Source organism: Anabrus simplex, chromosome 8, assembly GCF_040414725.1.
Source record: "Anabrus simplex isolate iqAnaSimp1 chromosome 8, ASM4041472v1, whole genome shotgun sequence".
In the NCBI taxonomy this organism is placed as follows: Eukaryota; Metazoa; Arthropoda; class Insecta; order Orthoptera; family Tettigoniidae; genus Anabrus; species Anabrus simplex.
In genome coordinates this window covers 229,936,955-229,953,997 of record NC_090272.1, presented here as the reverse complement: position 1 = coordinate 229,953,997, position 17,043 = coordinate 229,936,955, and the positions used below count along the sequence as shown (strand labels likewise).

Genomic DNA, 17,043 nt, shown 5'->3' with positions numbered 1-17,043 from the left:
ACTGAATCTCTCCCTGCCATTTTATACCTTTCAGCAGATGATTCGTGTAAACTACGAACAGCAAAGGTGAAAGATTACAGCCTTGTCTAATCCCTGTAAGTACCCTGAACCAAGAACTCATTCTACCATCAATTCTCACTGAAGCCCAATTGTCAACATAAATGCCCTTGATTGATTTTAATAATCTACCTTTAATTCCATAGTCCCCCAGTATAGCGAACATCTTTTCCCTCGGTACCCTGTCATATGCTTTCTCTAGATCTACGAAACATAAACACAACTGCCTATTCCTCTCGTAGCATTTTTCAATTAGCTGGCGCGTACTGAAAATCTGATCCTGACAGCCTCTCTGTGGTCTGAAACCACACTGGTTTTCATCCAACTTCCTCTCAACGATTGATCGCACCCTCCCTTCCAAGATGCCAGTGAATACTTTGCCTGGTATACTAATCAATGAGATACCTCGATAGTTGTTGCAATCCTTCCTGTTCCCTTGCTTATAGATAGGTGCAATTACTGCTTTTGTCCAATCTGAAGGTACCTTACCAACACTCCACGCTAATTTTACTACTCTATGAAGCCATTGCATCCCTGCCTTCCCACTATACGTCACCATTTCAGGTCTAATTTAATCTATTCCTGCTGCCTTATGACAATGGAGTTTATTTACTATCCTTTCCACTTCCTCAAGCATAATTTCACCAACATCATTTTCCTCCTCCCCATGAGCTTGGCTGTTCACAACACCACCAGGATGATTTCCTTTTACATTGGGAAGATGTTCAAAATATTCCCTCCACCTCTCCAGTGATTCCCTGGGATCTATTATGAGTTCACCTGAATTACTCAAAACACTGTTCATTTCCTTTTTCCCTCCCTTCCTAAGATTCTTTATTACTGTCCAGAAAGGTTTCCCTGCTGCTTGACCTAGCCTTTCCAGGTTATTACCAAAATCCTCCCATGACTTCTTTTTGGATTCAATAACTATTTGTTTCGCTCTGTTTCTTCCATCTACGTTTAATCCCTGTCTGAAAACGTGTTTTTTTATTTAGAAGTATGGCTCAAACTGAGCTTGCCATTAATCCAGTGAATAACACATTTTGGCTTCAGTTCACAAAAATGGTTTTAGGTATAACCAAGGTGTCGTGATACAAAGGTGATATCCAACAATATAAACAGAGGTTTTTTTTAATAGTCATAACGATTTTGTCCTGTAGGTCTTTTTCGTGAAATGCGAAGACAATACAGTACCAGGTGTTTATTCTGTCTTTTAGCGACTATACATTTACTTTTGGGACATACTGTACATTTCGCCGAATAGGTGCTTGTTTCTCTCGGACTGCTGACCTACTCTTGGGAGATTGGTGCGTGGGTTTGGTCAAGACGTAACAAAACCGGCTGTGGCACTTCCTGTCGACCGCCTTAACTACTGGGGAAATGGACCTCTCATCTAGTACCTCTCAAGTGAACTCTCAAGTAGCCTACTGCGAAACCTGTTCCTCATGTAATACATATTATATATCAAGTACTTACGATATATAATTACAGATTTCATTTCCGCACTCATCCGCCCTTTCCTCGCCTCACAATGGCGAAACAGCCTTGGCCTACCAAGTGACCGCTGATCACCCCGAACGCCGGCAGATTACGAGGTGTTGTGTGGTCAGCACGACGAATCCTCTCGGCCGTTATTCTTAGGCCGGCGCCGCTATCTCACCGTCAGATAGTTCAATTGTCATCACGTACGCTGGTTGGACCGCGAACCAACCCTCAGATCCAGGTAAAAATCTATAACCTAGCGGGAAATCGAAACTGGGGACTTCGGGTAAGAGGCATGCACATTAGCCCTACATCGCGAGGCTGGCCATTTCCGCACTTACATCCTGGAAAATATATAGTCTCATTTTTCTTTCATTCGTTGTTTTGCAGAATGTGCTTTTTTTACGTCGCAACACACAGATAGGTCTTATGTAGATGATGGAATAGGAAAAGTCTAGGGGTGGAAAGGGAGCGGCCGTGGTCTTAAGGTACAGCCCCAGCATTTGCCTGGTGTGAAAATGGGAAACCACGGAAAGCCATCTTCAGGGCTGCCGACAGTGGGGTTCAAATATACTATCTCCCGGATGCAAGCTCACAGCTGCGCACCCCTAAACGTACGGTTGTCTCGCCCGGTTTACATTCATTCTTGAAGAGTGTGGAATTTTATTTAGCACATAGCGTTAGAAAAATTACATCCCCCCAACTGAAGAAGTCCTGAGTGTCTTGAAATGTGTCCTATCATTCTATTTCTTCTCCTGTTCAAATCATTCTGCTTTCATCAATTGAATTCGGTATCTCTTCATTCTACCCATCTCTTATTCCGTATTTTTCTGTAATAGCACATTACAAAATCTTCTCTTCTTTCTTTATTTATTTCTGAGCTAGTTATTGTTCGCGAATCACTTCCATACAGTACGACGCTCCAGACGAAAGTCTAATAAATCTAATCTGCATGTCAGTGTTTGAAGCGAGCAAATTGCAATTTTAATTTTATTTTGAGGAAGTCCATCCTTGATTGTATGAGTCCATCCTTAGTTTTCTACTAGGCAACTAACAATATTCATCCACTTCTTTCAAGACTTTATTTCCTAATCTACTGTAATATTTCTTGCTTCACCTGACTTCGTTCTTTGTATTCCTTGCTTATGAGTGTGCCTATACCACTCAGCGATTTCTCCAGATTCAGATAAAATAGCAGTATCATGGTCAAATCTCACAGTTTTTATGTCCTCTCCTTGTGTTGTGATTCCTTTTCGAATTCGTCTGATTGATTGCCTTTACTGATGTAACATGATGTAACTTTAATTGCAGGTTTGTGAGAACGACATTCTGGTAGTGGACGTGGTGAACAGAGTCCCAGGGCACGAGATGTCCATCCACTGGCGGGGGCAGTCGCAGAGGGAGACGCCGGTGATGGATGGCGTCCCTATGGTGACGCAGTGCCCGATCCCCAGCCACACAACATTCCAGTACAAGTTCCGGGCGTCCCAGGCGGGCACACATCTCTGGCATGCCTTCACAGGTACAGAGCGACGTTCTTTGCATACATGGTGGTGGTCATTATTGTTTTAAGAGGAAGTACAACTAGGTAGTCATGAAAGCGATCCGACACTACGAAAAATGAAGGTATCGGCCAAAGAAAGGCAAGGGCCACGAAGGTCCTAGAAAATGAGACTACCTAAGGCCTTGATACCTAATACCGTCGCGTTCGGAAAGGAACAAGTGTTGACCAAGGGAGGTCGGATAGGATAGATGAAAGTCAGAAGCCCGCGACATGGTAACTGGAAGCAATACCAGGAATCAGCTAAAGGCCCCGTGGTCACCAATCCATGCTCCCAAGCTATGAGCCCCTTGGGTCCCATTTATCGCCTCTTACGGCATGTAGGGGGTACCGTAGCTGTTATTCTACCGCCCTTACCTACACATGCGCTAAGCCTAGTCCGGCAGTGAAGTAGTTAGTTAGTTAATAATGTTTTATCTTACCTGGCAAAATTAAGGCCTTCAGGCCTCCTCAAACAGAAAAAGACAACCTTAAATTATACTGACAATATTTATTTATAGATGCAGAGCCAAGATAGTTCTGCTTCCAAATCAAAATAATTATGTACTTCATGTAAGCTTAAGTCTCAAAAAAAAAGAATGATATAATGATATAATCATTCCTTTTTAACTCTTTTAGTAGCTTCCAGTGCAAGTTCAGTTCAACTGAGAGGTTTTCATTCCTCTCCACGATGGGGAGAAGGGCGGGCCACTCAAAAGGTGACGCCGGGAGATTTGTGGGGGTTTGGTGGGTTGTGGGAGTATCGGAATTTCTTTTAAATAACTTGGTAGAAAAGTTATGTAGAATAACGAAATTCTTCTAGTATGACAATAATTACAATGAAAATGAATTGTTTTTCACAAAATAATACATTTAAAGCTCCTACGAGAGACTCTCTCAAGCAAATATTTTTGCGAAAATGCTTTTAACTTTCACTCAATAAACAATATTTGCTGTTTTCCCAAATTAAAAGAAAATTCAAACGACTATAATAAGAATATTTTTCCTATTAAGATAAAATTAAAGCTTGTTGCAATCTTAATCATTACAAAAGAATCACATTTTCGATAGTGGACAAACGAAGGACTTCTGCGTTGCCGGTTACCTAGTAAGTGAGGAAAGGTCGTGCTCATGTCTATCTAGCACATCTGCATTGGTACCCGAAATTTTGTTATACAATAGTAGCTGTAATTTTCGTTATACTGTATTTGTGAATGTTCCACTATGCTTTGTACACCAGGCAGAATATATCGTGGATGTTATGCTACCATCCCCACCCACTGAGGGAGAACATTCCTAAGGAAGAGAAACCCAATCATACATATTATCAGGATGCAGCCTCGAACAAATTCTGTTATACTAAATGCACGTTTGTTGGGTGCAATTGTAGCTGGAACACAGGTGTATTTTCGTGAGTCTGAGATGCATGCAGTGAAAGTATAGGGCTGGACCGGCTCGTGCCAGCTCTTGATCCTCGTTCCACTCTATTGGAGCCTCAGCGGTTGAAAATGATGTTAAACTCGCGAATGCTGTGATCGAACTGGTGTTCAAGATGAGTAAATTTGTTTAAAATGATAAATAAACTGTCAACAACAAGGGCAGTGTACTAGAGCTTCAGACTATGGGTCTTGGGATACAACTGGAGAGGATGGCCAGTACCTCGCCCAGGCGGCCTCACCTGTTATACAGAACAGGGGCCTTGTGTGGGTATAGGAAGTTTGGAATTGATAGACAAGGAAGAGGGAAGGAAGCGGCCGTGGCCTTAAGTTAGGTACCATCCCGGCATTTGCCTGGAGGAGAAGTGGGAAACCACGGAAAACCACTTCCAGGATGGCTGAGGAGGGAATCGAACCCCCCTCTACTCAGTTGACCTCCCGAGGCTGAACCTACACGCCTCCTCTGATTACTACCAAAATTTCCACTAAGGTGCATGAGAGACTCGGACGGGTTACACAGGTAGTTATATTACAAAATTCAAATTTTATCTACATGTTGTAACGGGATGTAGCCTTGTAGTGGTAGCGTGCCTGCCTCTTACTGGGAGGCTCCGGGTTCGATTCCCCGCGAGGTCAAGGATTTTTACCTGGATCTGTGGGCAAGTTTGTGGTTCATTCAGATTAGGTGATTACAATTTAGGAGCTATCTGACGGTGAGATAGCGGCCCCGGTCTAGAAAGCCAAGAATAACGACCGAGAGGATTCGTCATGCTGACCACACGGCACCTCGTAATCTGCAGGCCTTCAGGATGAGCAGCGGTCGCTCGGTAGGCCAAGGCCCTTCGAGGCTATTGTACCATGGGGTTTGCGTTTGGTTTGTAAGGGGATACTATGAAAATGGAAATCCACAGCCTATCGCACTGCTCTGATTAATGACTGACAGATGAAATGAAATGATAGTGGAGAGTGTTGCTGCAATCAAATATGACAGGGAAAACCAGAGTACCCGGAGAAAAACCTGTCCTACCTCCACTTTGTCTAGCACAAATCTCACATCGAGTGAGCGGGATTTGAACCACGGGACCCAGCGTGCTGCTGCCTGAGCCACGGAGGCCCTTTAAACTGAAACTATAGTGCACTAAAATAGGCTTGAAACTGAAAAGAATAGTCAGAAAATGTAGGAAACAAAGAGCACTTATAATAAAGCAGAAACATATTATTACCACTTTAAAAGAAATGATGCATCAACTCAAAAATGAAAAAAATAAAATCTTCATGGACTTGACAGTCAACTAAATACGATTACAGGACTAGCTGAACAAGGTGATTTGAAAGTAAATTTCTTGATTGAGAAAATTCAAGCTTTTTGTAAACAAACGTGTAAATTCAGAGAGAATACTATAAAGGTCTGCATATTACTGTCCAACAGGTCATTCATATGCTACAGGTTCCTAAGATACCTTAATATTTTTCACCTAACACACCAAAAACTTTACAAACTTACATTAGCCATTCCAGACTGTGGCTTCCAAGTCGTCCGAACTGTGACAGATAATTGTAAAGTGAATGTTGCTATGTTTCACTTCTTATGTCGAAAGGAGGCAGATCTTGTACATCAAATTCAGCACCCATTAGAACCCAGCAGGACTATATTTTTGAGCTTTGACCCTAGCCATACATTTAAAAAATGTAAGATTACAACACTTGAGCAGGAATTTTAAAGTAAATTGTAATCTACTAATTGCGCAGCATGTGAAAAAGCTGTATCACCTGTAAAAACGATTGGTAGTGAAACCTGTGCGGACATCAACTAGCAAAGTAGTACAGCCTAGAAATTTCGAAACGATGAATGTTGCAAGGGCTGAAGTAATATTCTGGACAGACACTATTGTTTGCCTAAGAAGTTTGGAGAAAGTAAACCCAGAAGAAATCGGTGACAGGAGCAGCTTCAATGAAACCATAAATGTTCTTGAAATGTTTCAAACGTGCCATGATATTCATGATTATTTGCACTACAACAAAAATGGATGTTAAGCAACATTCAGAACACGTAGTTTCTACGTAAGTATCATAATTAGCTATACATTGGCGAATTTTCACAAGCACTTGTCATAAGATCCATACTGAACATAGGGAGACATTCAAAACTTATGTCTTAGAAAGGCGACCCTAGCGGGAGAGCTGAAAACTAAACTGGGTGACCCTGCTTCTCACTGCTCATTTCCCAGCCTTGTGTAATAGCGTAAGCAACGGATACAATCTAGCAAATCATTCTCTGGAAAATGAACCTCATTTCCATGACTGTATGGAATGATTACTTTCAGGTACGGATTACTTGCTTCAATCGTATGTACCATGATTTTCCATTCCTCCTCGTAATTCTAAAACGAGCCTTCATTACTTATTTTTTTAACCTGAGGATATTTCGTTTTAGTTATAAACTGCAGCAGCATTACTCCAGCCCGGCTGACAAGACTTTCACACCCACGGAACGACTGTCGTTTGTTTACACGCTCGCGGCCTTCTCGGGAAGGATGTTGTCAAGCGGTGCTCAGTGCTGCCAACATCTGTACTTAGCAACTAATGAGTGAGTGGCGCTTCGATAGCTGCTGGTGGTGATTATATTATTGTTACACGATTGGTGAGGACTTGTTGTTGGGACCTTCCAGGAACGGATCTAACAGCGCACATATTAACAGTCTGTTTTTCCTTCGCTGACCGATAATCCAGTATCATTTCGAAGCCAGTTATTTGCAGGTTTATAATATTTTCATAGGGCCGCACCGTTTCCTTTGTGATGCAATTCACACAATCTCTTGAAGCCACTATTTCTAAACTCTGCTCTGCTTTTGGGAACGGAAAATAAGTGAGTACGTTACATCTGTTACTTTCCTTATGCTTTCCTTGTAACAATTTTATAAATAATAATATAAATGACTGAATAAATAAAATTACTCAAAAACTTCATAAAATACATATCCAACACTTCACTGACATAATTTGCAGAATTCCATCCACACCTGACAAGTGCACCTACGCTTATAAGCCTAGCAGATGTACCAATCATTCAGACACACGTTGGGCAGCCAATTGTAACTGTTTGATAAATACCAATAAATAACAATTAAATATAATAAATAAAACATAAATAAAACACTTCAAATAAATTAAATTAATAAAAATAATTAATCGAAATGCCCGTAGTATGGGCGCCAGAGTTCACCAGAATGGATCCCTCGAATCTAGATAGAGCATAATAATTCTTTATATCCCAGGGCGTGTACATAAAAGCTGCGCACTGGTACATCTGCTTCAGGCCTTACCTAACCTTCTGAAAACGACTAAATAGGTAGGAACTGCACCCACGTTCATCAATAACTCCACTTTTTTCTTTGTTGTTGTAAATATGGAGTCTTCCAGTAATATTTTCTTTGTATATTATAAGTGTATTTTGGTGTGTTGATGAGGTGCTAATGCATGGATTGTATTGAGAATATAGTTAGTTAATTTAGAATCAGTGGAGTTATTGATGAACCTAGGTGCAGTTCCTACCTATTTAGTCGTTTTCAGAAGGTTAGGTAAGGCCTGAAGCAGATTTACCAGTGCGCAGCTTTTAAGTACACGCCCTGGGATATAAAGAATTATCATGCTCTATCTAAATTCGAGGGATCCATTCTGGTGAACTCTGGCGCCCATACTACAGACTTTTCGATTAATTATTTTTATTAATTTAATTTATTTGAAGTATTTTTATTTATGTTTTTATTTATTATATTTAATTATTATTTATTGGTATTTATCAAACAGTTACATCTTCATGACATTTCTCATTGCAGAGATGTGTGGGTGTATTCCTTTCCAGTGCAAGCAATTTAACAATCATCATCTCTTTCTTTGTTCATATATGACTCTTTCGGGGGCATATTTTTGTGTGCATATTTTCAAATATCCATTTGCTAACAAACATCTGAAGCGATACTTGAAACGTGTCACTGCCTTGTTTCTGCAGGTTCTAAGACGACGGAGACGCTGTTCGGGGCCCTTGTGGTGCGTCAGCCGGACTCTAAAGAACCCCACTTGAGGCTCTACGATACGGATAACAACGTGGTGGTGATCAGCGAGTGGCGGCATGGACTCAGTCTGTCCAACCTATACGAGGGGGACCTGGAAGAGTCCGCCAGTCCAGGAACATTGCTCGTGAACGGGCGCGGACAACAAGAGGTACGTCCAGTACAAGACATTTAGTTGTAGTTTTTGCTGTGTGAGCGGGTTTATAAATACAAGGTGTTTATTTTAAGACTTCCTCGTGGATCGCGGAGGATGAGGGGTGCATTTGAGCAAGCAGCACCCGCAAAGTCTCAAGCGACGAACGGCTATGAAAGATTCGATGCTGCAATATTGTATGGCATTCAGGGACATTAGTTCCGGTTTTTCTAGCTGACGCCTATGGGCGACCTCCATGCCTTGATGTATGTTTTCGTGAGAAACATTTTTTAAGTACGTGCGTGAAATATCATGTCCTTAGTATTAGTCAGTCAGCCAGTCAGTCAGTCAGTCAGTCAGTCAGTCAGTCAGTCAGTCAGTCAGTCAGTCAGTCAGTCAGTCAGTCAGTTGTTTACTGGCCTTTTCTCAAATTGTTCCACAGAAGTTGGATATTTATCAAACATCTCCCTTCATAAATTATTTCCATTCATATTGTGATATTTTCTATTTTTAAAAGCTCCACTCAACCTTATTCATCTACTAATGTCATTCAAAGCCATCTATACATGACAGCTCGGAAAATACCACTTAATCGAGTTGTTCGTCTTCTTACTTCCAAGTTTTCCAGCTCAAAGTTTCCAAAATTTTCGTTACACTACTCTTTTTCAGACACCCAGAACAAATTGTTCTGCTTTTCTTTGAATATTTTTCAATTCTCATGTCAAGTAATCCTGGCGAGGGTCCCGTACACTAGAATCATGCCCTAATTAGGGTCTTACTAATGACTTATACGCCCTCTCCTTTACATCCTCACCACAAGCCCTGTAATCCGTATTTACAATCCCATTTATGTGAATACTCCAATGAAGATCTTCCCTTATATTAACACCTTGATACTTACAGTGATCCCTAAATGGAACTTTCACCACGTTTACAAACATCCCATTGCCTGCTGTTCAGTCGCTCACAATCCTCTAACTTATTTACTACTCTATAAAGTAAGTATCATCCAAAAAAAGCCTTATCTGCGATTCCAGTTCCTTACACATATTTATGCATATAAGAAAATAGAGGTCCAATAACATAGCCTTGAGGGACCTCCCTCTTAATCATTACGTACCGGGCGAGTTGGCCGTGCACGTAGAGGCGCGCGGCTCTGAGCTTGCATCCGGGAGATGGTGGGTTCGAATCCCACTGTCGGCAGCCCTGAAGATGATTTTCCGTAGTTTCCCATATTCACACCAGGCAAGTGCTGGGATTGTACCTTAATTAAGGCCACGGCCGCTTCCTTTCAACTCCTAGGCCTATCCTATTCCTTCGTCGCCATAAGACCTAGCTGTGTCGGTGCGACGTAAAGCCCCTAGCAAAAATCATTACGTGATCAGATAATACGTAACCTACTCTGATTATCTGAGTTAACTTTTCTAGAAATGCAACCCCTATTCAGTCACTATTCTGTCTGTTCCTATATCCCTCATTTTCCTCTATCTTCCATGATCATGCCTAGCGAAGGAATAATACACTTTTCAAGCTTGTATTGGCCTCTATATTGCTTCTTACTGGATAGCAATTAAAACCCCAACTGAGCGATGAGCGCAATAAAGCTCAGAATCCAACTTGGAATGAAAAGACTCACAGCAGTTAATCGTGCGGGAGGTAGAATTAGAAAAATAATCCCAAATTTCAGGTGAAAAACTTAAGGAAGTTATAACTCGGGGTGTCGAGCAGTCCTTCGGAGCCAATTTGAAGAAATAATTGAGTTAATCCGGGCGCTATATTTTATTGTGGGAGCCAATTTGGGTGCAGTACACACAAAAAAAGAATACTAAATAGAAAATGTAACATTGTTGTATTGTGAGCTGACAAATATGAAACTGCCCTTACTTGAGCTAATCTCCGAAGCGATTTATGCGAACTGAGCTGCTGTCTTGTCTGTGAATGTCATCTAACCTCTCTCGCGTGAGAGCTGTCCTACTTTGCTGTCTCTTCTTATTAAGCACGGAGCCAGTACTACGCCATATGTGAATGTATTTATTCACGCAACGTTTTGATGGTACAAACGGACGAGAGAATTGACGGTAAAACTTGCCAAGGTACGTTTTAAATGGGGGTTTCTCCTTTCGGAAACAACAGAAATACTCCCTGTGCAAGAGCGATTATGAACCGTACAACACGGCATTAGTTACCAGAGAACTGAACGTCTCCTCCTAATACAGAGCTTGCCAGAGCCGTAATCTTTCTGTCAACATCCTCTATTCGGGCAAAGTTGTGGCACAATCTAGATGACTACAGGTGGCGCGCGGGGAATTCCACAGCAGCTCACTGTGAGAAAGAAGTCTTAAATGAATCACTCTGTACGGAACTGTAAAAGTTGCGCCGTGAAGATTCCCCGCCGGGAGTAGAAGTGGTTTGACAGCTGTCTTAAGCAACTGCTACCTGCGCTTCACCGCAGGGGCTTATTTCCAGGCTCAACGAATGGTGTGAATATCTGTACAACTGAGATTTTTAAGTCTATCTATATAAAATAACTTGTCCTGACTGACTGACTGACTGACTGACTGACTGACTAATTCATCATCGCCGAGCCAAAACTTCTGGACATAAAGAAATGAAATTTTCGGGATACATTTATATTAAGGGTAGGTGCTCACTAAGGGATGATTTTTTGATATTCCGTCGCTGAGGGGGCGAAAAGGGGGTGAACTTTTAAAATAAGGATATCTATATCTCAAAAACTTGAAAGTTTACAGACGTAAAAATTGGTATTTCGAATCGCCTTTAAAAATAAAGAAACACGCATGTGCTTTTTTTTTTTTTTTTCGGAATATCAACGTAAAGGGTGTGGATTTGAAAATAAGTAAATAAGGAGTTGAAATATATTTATGAGGATGGTTTATCTCAAAAACTGAAGCTGTTACAGACGTGAAAGTTGGTATTTTCAATTTCCTTTCAAAAAACACGATTTCTTTTGTTTTCGGGAAGTCCACTTAAGGCGGAGAGGGGTGGAAAGAAGTGAAGAAGAAGAAGTTCAATTATTTTTATGAGCATACATTTATCTCAAAAACTGAAGGTGTTACAGACGTACAGACATGAAAACTGGTATTTGGAATCTCCTTAAAAATAATGAAACACGTACTTTTTTTGGTTCTCGGAAAATCCAGTTAAGGAGCTGAAAAGAATTGGAAAAGCGGGTAAATTTTTTAAATGAGTACCGGTATATTTACATTATATGTCAAAAAATTAACATGTTAGAGACAAGAAACTTGGTATTTTGAGAGTACTTTAAAAATACAGGAACATGTACCTTTTTGTTTTCGGAGAAGCCATTTGGGGGGGGGGGGGGTGAAAAGAAGTGAAAAATAGTTCAATTATTTTTATGAGGATACTTATATCTTAAAAACTGAAGATGTTACAGATGTGGGAATCGGTATTTGGAATCTCCTTTATTGTATTTATTTCTTCGACTTAAGAGAAGACTGTTTCTCACATGCACAGTTCTATGTCGCACGGTCCTATTGGCCCCAAAAGGTAATACCACAAACATGGTTTACAAAGAATTTCTGGGGTAAATGAAACTCAATTTTTGGGTAAGATTTTATACTTTATGAATTTTCTGATACCGGTAATGTCTTAGCACAATGCAGAGGAACGATTACTTTGTTCAAATTACAAAATTCACGCGAGCGAAGCCGCGGGTAATTGCTAGTTAATATATATAAGAAATGTTATTCACTCTATCAATATTGGTTTCTTGCACATTTTAAAATACCTGCATCGTATTTATATCAGTGGGTGAAATGTGTATAACTGCGTACTTTGACTTTATTTACAAACCAAGTGTGGAAACACGGAATTAGCTTTTCAGTCTTATGAAGAATATCCACAGCCTGTTTGTAGCTGACAGTGTCAGGAATAGAATGAATGTTGAAATACCACTAAAGGAAGAAAATGCTGCCGAATTCGAGGTCTGGCGTGCTTTTACGGACAAAGATTAATGGATGGCAAATGAAATGAAATGATAGCGAATTTGTTGAATAAAGAATTACCAGTGAAAACAGAAAAAAAACTGTCTCACCCTACGTTTCCCCGACATGCACCTCTTATGAAGTGATAGGACTCAAGAATGAACCATAGCTACTGCCAAAGAAAGGAAATTGTGTGCCCTGGCGAGGCTTGTCGCATTCCCCTGGGTATAAAAGATTAATAAATGACAAATGAAGTTGTTTCAAACAGAGATGCTGATATAAAAATGAAGAAATCAGAAATAATATTTTGAAAACCCTGATAAGGGGTAAGTAGGCAGTGGACACTGTCACATTCTGAAACACGAAACTTCCCTGTGGAATTCCCAAACAAGACCTTTTGCTAATGAGATCCTAGAATGATTAATGACCACGGCGCAAGTTTTACGACACCCTCTGTAATAACAGGCTAGACTGTGATATCGTACTGAGTTCGACAAAATATGGGAAGGATACTTTTGCTGTAAGTTAATTTTAACAAACCAGTGACGTATTGTGATAGCATCGTCTGAAGAAACTTGGTTATAAAAAATACCTTCACTGACCATATAATAAAGTTATTTGATGACCTCTTTTACTTGGGAAGTTAACAATATCGGTACAACATGGAATCACTGTGAAATTCAAAACTACTTGTATCTTTCTGTAGATTATTGTTGTAAATGTTTGCATTCCAGGGAGATGCCGTTCGGACACCACTGACGACTTACGAAGTCGAGCCGGAGAGGAAGCACAGATTTCGCGTGGCGCACGCTGGAGGAGGGAACAACTGTCCCCTCAAATTCACCGTGGATCAACACTCCCTGAAACTGATCGCCCTGGATGGCAGCGCGGTGGAGCCTCGAGACATATCGTCCCTCGTTCTAGCTCCAGGTTGGTGAACCCATCATTCCCAGTGTCCATAATGCTGTGTGTGTTTAACATCTCTTCAGTACTGCTATTAAGATAAGGCGAATTACCGGAGATTTGTCCTGAAAAGGTACATTGCAGTAGGTGAAACTAAATGTATTACACACAAAGAGTGTTTAAAAAGTACCGTGAGTGGACCGATATCGCAGTGCTAGCGTGTGGTAACACTGCGTGCTTGCGCATGTGCATAGAGAGGCATCTCGAGAAGCGCCACGGAACTGAAGCACGTTAGTCTACTGCGGCCAGTGAAGGTAGTAGACTACATGTGAAGACTCGTGTCTTAGCGCTATGGAACAACGCATAAAGTTTTGTTACAAATTTGGAAAAACGGCGACTGAGGTGGCATGGTATGTTGGTGCAAATGTAGGGAACAGAAGCGGTACCTGGCACACACCCAGTGTCCTAGCAACATTTCCACCGATACTAAATCTTATTCTGAGCAACCGCAAGCATTCTACCAACGAGCCTCTGCCAGTACCCTTCTTGAAGCTGTGTAAGCGCAAGAGTTGGTTCATTCGACGACCACTACTCGCGGTCCGCACTACAATCCACACACTTCGAAATGAAGCGCTCTTATCATTCAACTAACACCTCTCAAACATCGGGATGAGAGCTGCGCCCTATTTTATGTAAACAGGACATGTTGCCCTAATCCCCATCTCACTATGCATTCGCACAATGTAGTTAGGATACTAAAGGCGTGATTCATTTCTCCTTTTCTTTTCTTTTCATAAGTGAATAATCAAAGTAGTTCACAACTAATCTTTGAAACGGACCCTTTGTCTAAATAAGTCCTAAAAATATTGAGAATTGTTTGCTAACACTTGCCGTAATGACTGCATTTACACACCCATCGTTTGGGAAGTTGATTGACTGACAGCTACAACTGCTAGACCAAACATTCAACCATAAAACTGACCTGTAGACTACTACGAACACAAATATTACCTCAACAGAACTGAAGTTGTAGGCCTGCTAATTGTAACCAGAGCGACTATCCTAAAATTCTTCGCCAATTATTGAAGAAAACTAGGCCTTCCTGTATACATTATAAAAAACCATTTCTCTAATAGCTCTTAAACGTTCCTTCCATACATATATATTAAGGAACCATTTGTATGTTTCCAAACTTACTTCTTCTATACAATATTGCAAATGTCCATGTATCTATCATACATTTTTTCCCTTTCTTCTGGTTTCAATCTTCACCCTTTCGTTTCTATCCATAGTTAATTTTAATCTACATGACTCATTGTTTGTGTGCATGCCATTAGTTTTGTATTGGATTCGGTAAGCTTTGTCGAGAGGCAGCCTTGAATTCAAAGAAGCGTTTAAAATGTAAAACCATACCTTTAAAAGAATACATGAATTAATAGAATGACATGTTTTCTTGTCGATATTCCGAACAATGTAGCCTCCGAGTCATATTCAGAACCTTAACTAAATTATCTGACTTCGACGGTGAATGTGTCGGACTCAAGTCACTGCTGCTCTCTATAGTAGTTCAGTTGTTGCTAAGGTGAAGCTCGGTAGCACACATCAGGAGGGAGGTCATACCTCGCCCCGGGTGGTAGGAGATGACATCTGTAAAATGATGAGCAGATATTGCGTGCAATCACAGCCTCTCTCGCGTCCTACATTTCCTGGCCTACATGTGTGCTTACAGATGTTGTCAAGTTATCTCAGGTGAGCTACGCTCTAATGTTCAGAATGAATGGAACAAAACTTTCTAGCTACGTGATTGTGAGACATGACACACTTCTGAATCTAAATCTAACCCGTCTGGTGATCTTCTCAAGGTGCAATTACATTGTTGGTTCCCTGCTGCTGTATTGCATGCTGGGTACATCATCCCCCTTGTCCAATTCCTGCCAGGTCGGGATGCTGATGGTACTTTCCCACTGTTGCCTCTCCTTCCACCACTCCTCTTCAGTAATTGTATTCCAGTCCAGTCTATCCATCTTCCTCTTGCCCTCTTTCCTTCTACCTTAGCCTCCAACATTTGTTTTGGTATCATTCCCTTCTCCATCCTCATAACATGTCCAAACCATCTCAATGTATTCTTCACCGGGCTGAGTGGCTCAGACGGTTGAGGCGCTGGCCTTCTGGCCCCAGCTTGGCAGATTCGATCCTGACTCAGTCCGGTGGTATTTGAAGGTACTCGATTCCCGGCCTGGTTGGAGATTTTAATGAGTAAATTCTTCTGGCTGTGGGGATGTGTGTGTACGTTTGCGTGTGCGTACGCGTGCGTGCTGTCTTTATCATTAGAAATCACCTCCTCAGACATGCAGGTCGCCTACAGGACTCTCCGGAGGCCAATATTATAGCCAAGATGTCCATCTCAAATGACTCGTGAACCGTCACAGATATCTACATTCTCTATCCACATTCAGTGGCTCATAATCAGACTTGCTGTACGTTTCGAGGGTGTCATTATCATCTGAGGTTATGGCAATAACTTTGGTTGTTTTAATGGAACTATACGCCCTACCATATAAGCTTATTCACTCTCTCCTGTGAATACTGAACGTAGTGATTTATAGTTATGCTCTAACTGTTGGGTCCAATTTAGTGTCGCCAACCATACAGTTTAGGGACCTTACTTGCCGATCCAGTTACTGTTAATCTGGCACGTTGGTACTGCACAGTATAGTCACGGTTTATTTCGTGACTTGCGAGAGGTACGTATTGCTACCGCTGTGTGGTGGAAGTGTTACATTTGCAGGTATAAGTAAAGCATATTTTATTTTTCTGTAGGATTATAAGTCTGTTTGGGTAACTAGAATTGGGACATCTTCGAATACTGCGTTTGAAAACGTAGTTGGTCTAAATGACAAACGCAGCATTTTATTAATACGGTCTTATTTCGTCCGATTCGTATGTAGAGAATTCAACTAGGATGTATAAGAAGCAAGAAAAATCTACAAGAACTCCTCCGAATAGGAAAGCAACATTACCTCCTCTAAAAAAAGATCAGTTCAGTTGAAATGGTGGAAGAAAACGTCATTATGAACCTAACCTTGTCTTGGTCAGGTTTGCAGATTTAGCCCACGTGTATTCTTATTGACTTACCGGTACGGAGCATCTGCGCATTTGCTTGTGTCTATTATTACAGCGTGGTTTCACCTAAGTCCGGCTTGTAATAGCAAATTTGAAGAAGGGATCTGAAGTCACAGGGCAAAAACCGAAGAATGCGGCTATAATAATGCGTGTGTTATAATAAAGACAAATATATAACATTAAATTAAATAAGGGTGAGTGAGAGTGTGTATTTCCTTAATTCCTCACTGAGCTTGGAAAAAAATACTTAATTATGAATATCTTCACTGATCATTTATTTGGATAAGGGAACCTCCATTATTGATATTTACATTGAGGATAGTTTGTTGATGGT

The 17,043-nt window shown here is 41.0% G+C and overlaps 1 protein-coding gene across 1 annotated transcript in view; it reads left to right on the top strand.

Moving 5' to 3' along the window:
• LOC136878735 (uncharacterized) overlaps nt 1-17,043 on the top strand; it is a 177,385-nt gene that overhangs the window by 124,845 nt on the left and 35,497 nt on the right. Inside the window, exons 4-6 of the mRNA XM_067152191.2 lie at nt 2,851-3,061; nt 8,525-8,736; nt 13,418-13,613. Coding sequence (XP_067008292.2) covers nt 2,851-3,061; nt 8,525-8,736; nt 13,418-13,613 — 619 coding nt within the window. The remainder of the gene's footprint in view (nt 1-2,850; nt 3,062-8,524; nt 8,737-13,417; nt 13,614-17,043) is intronic.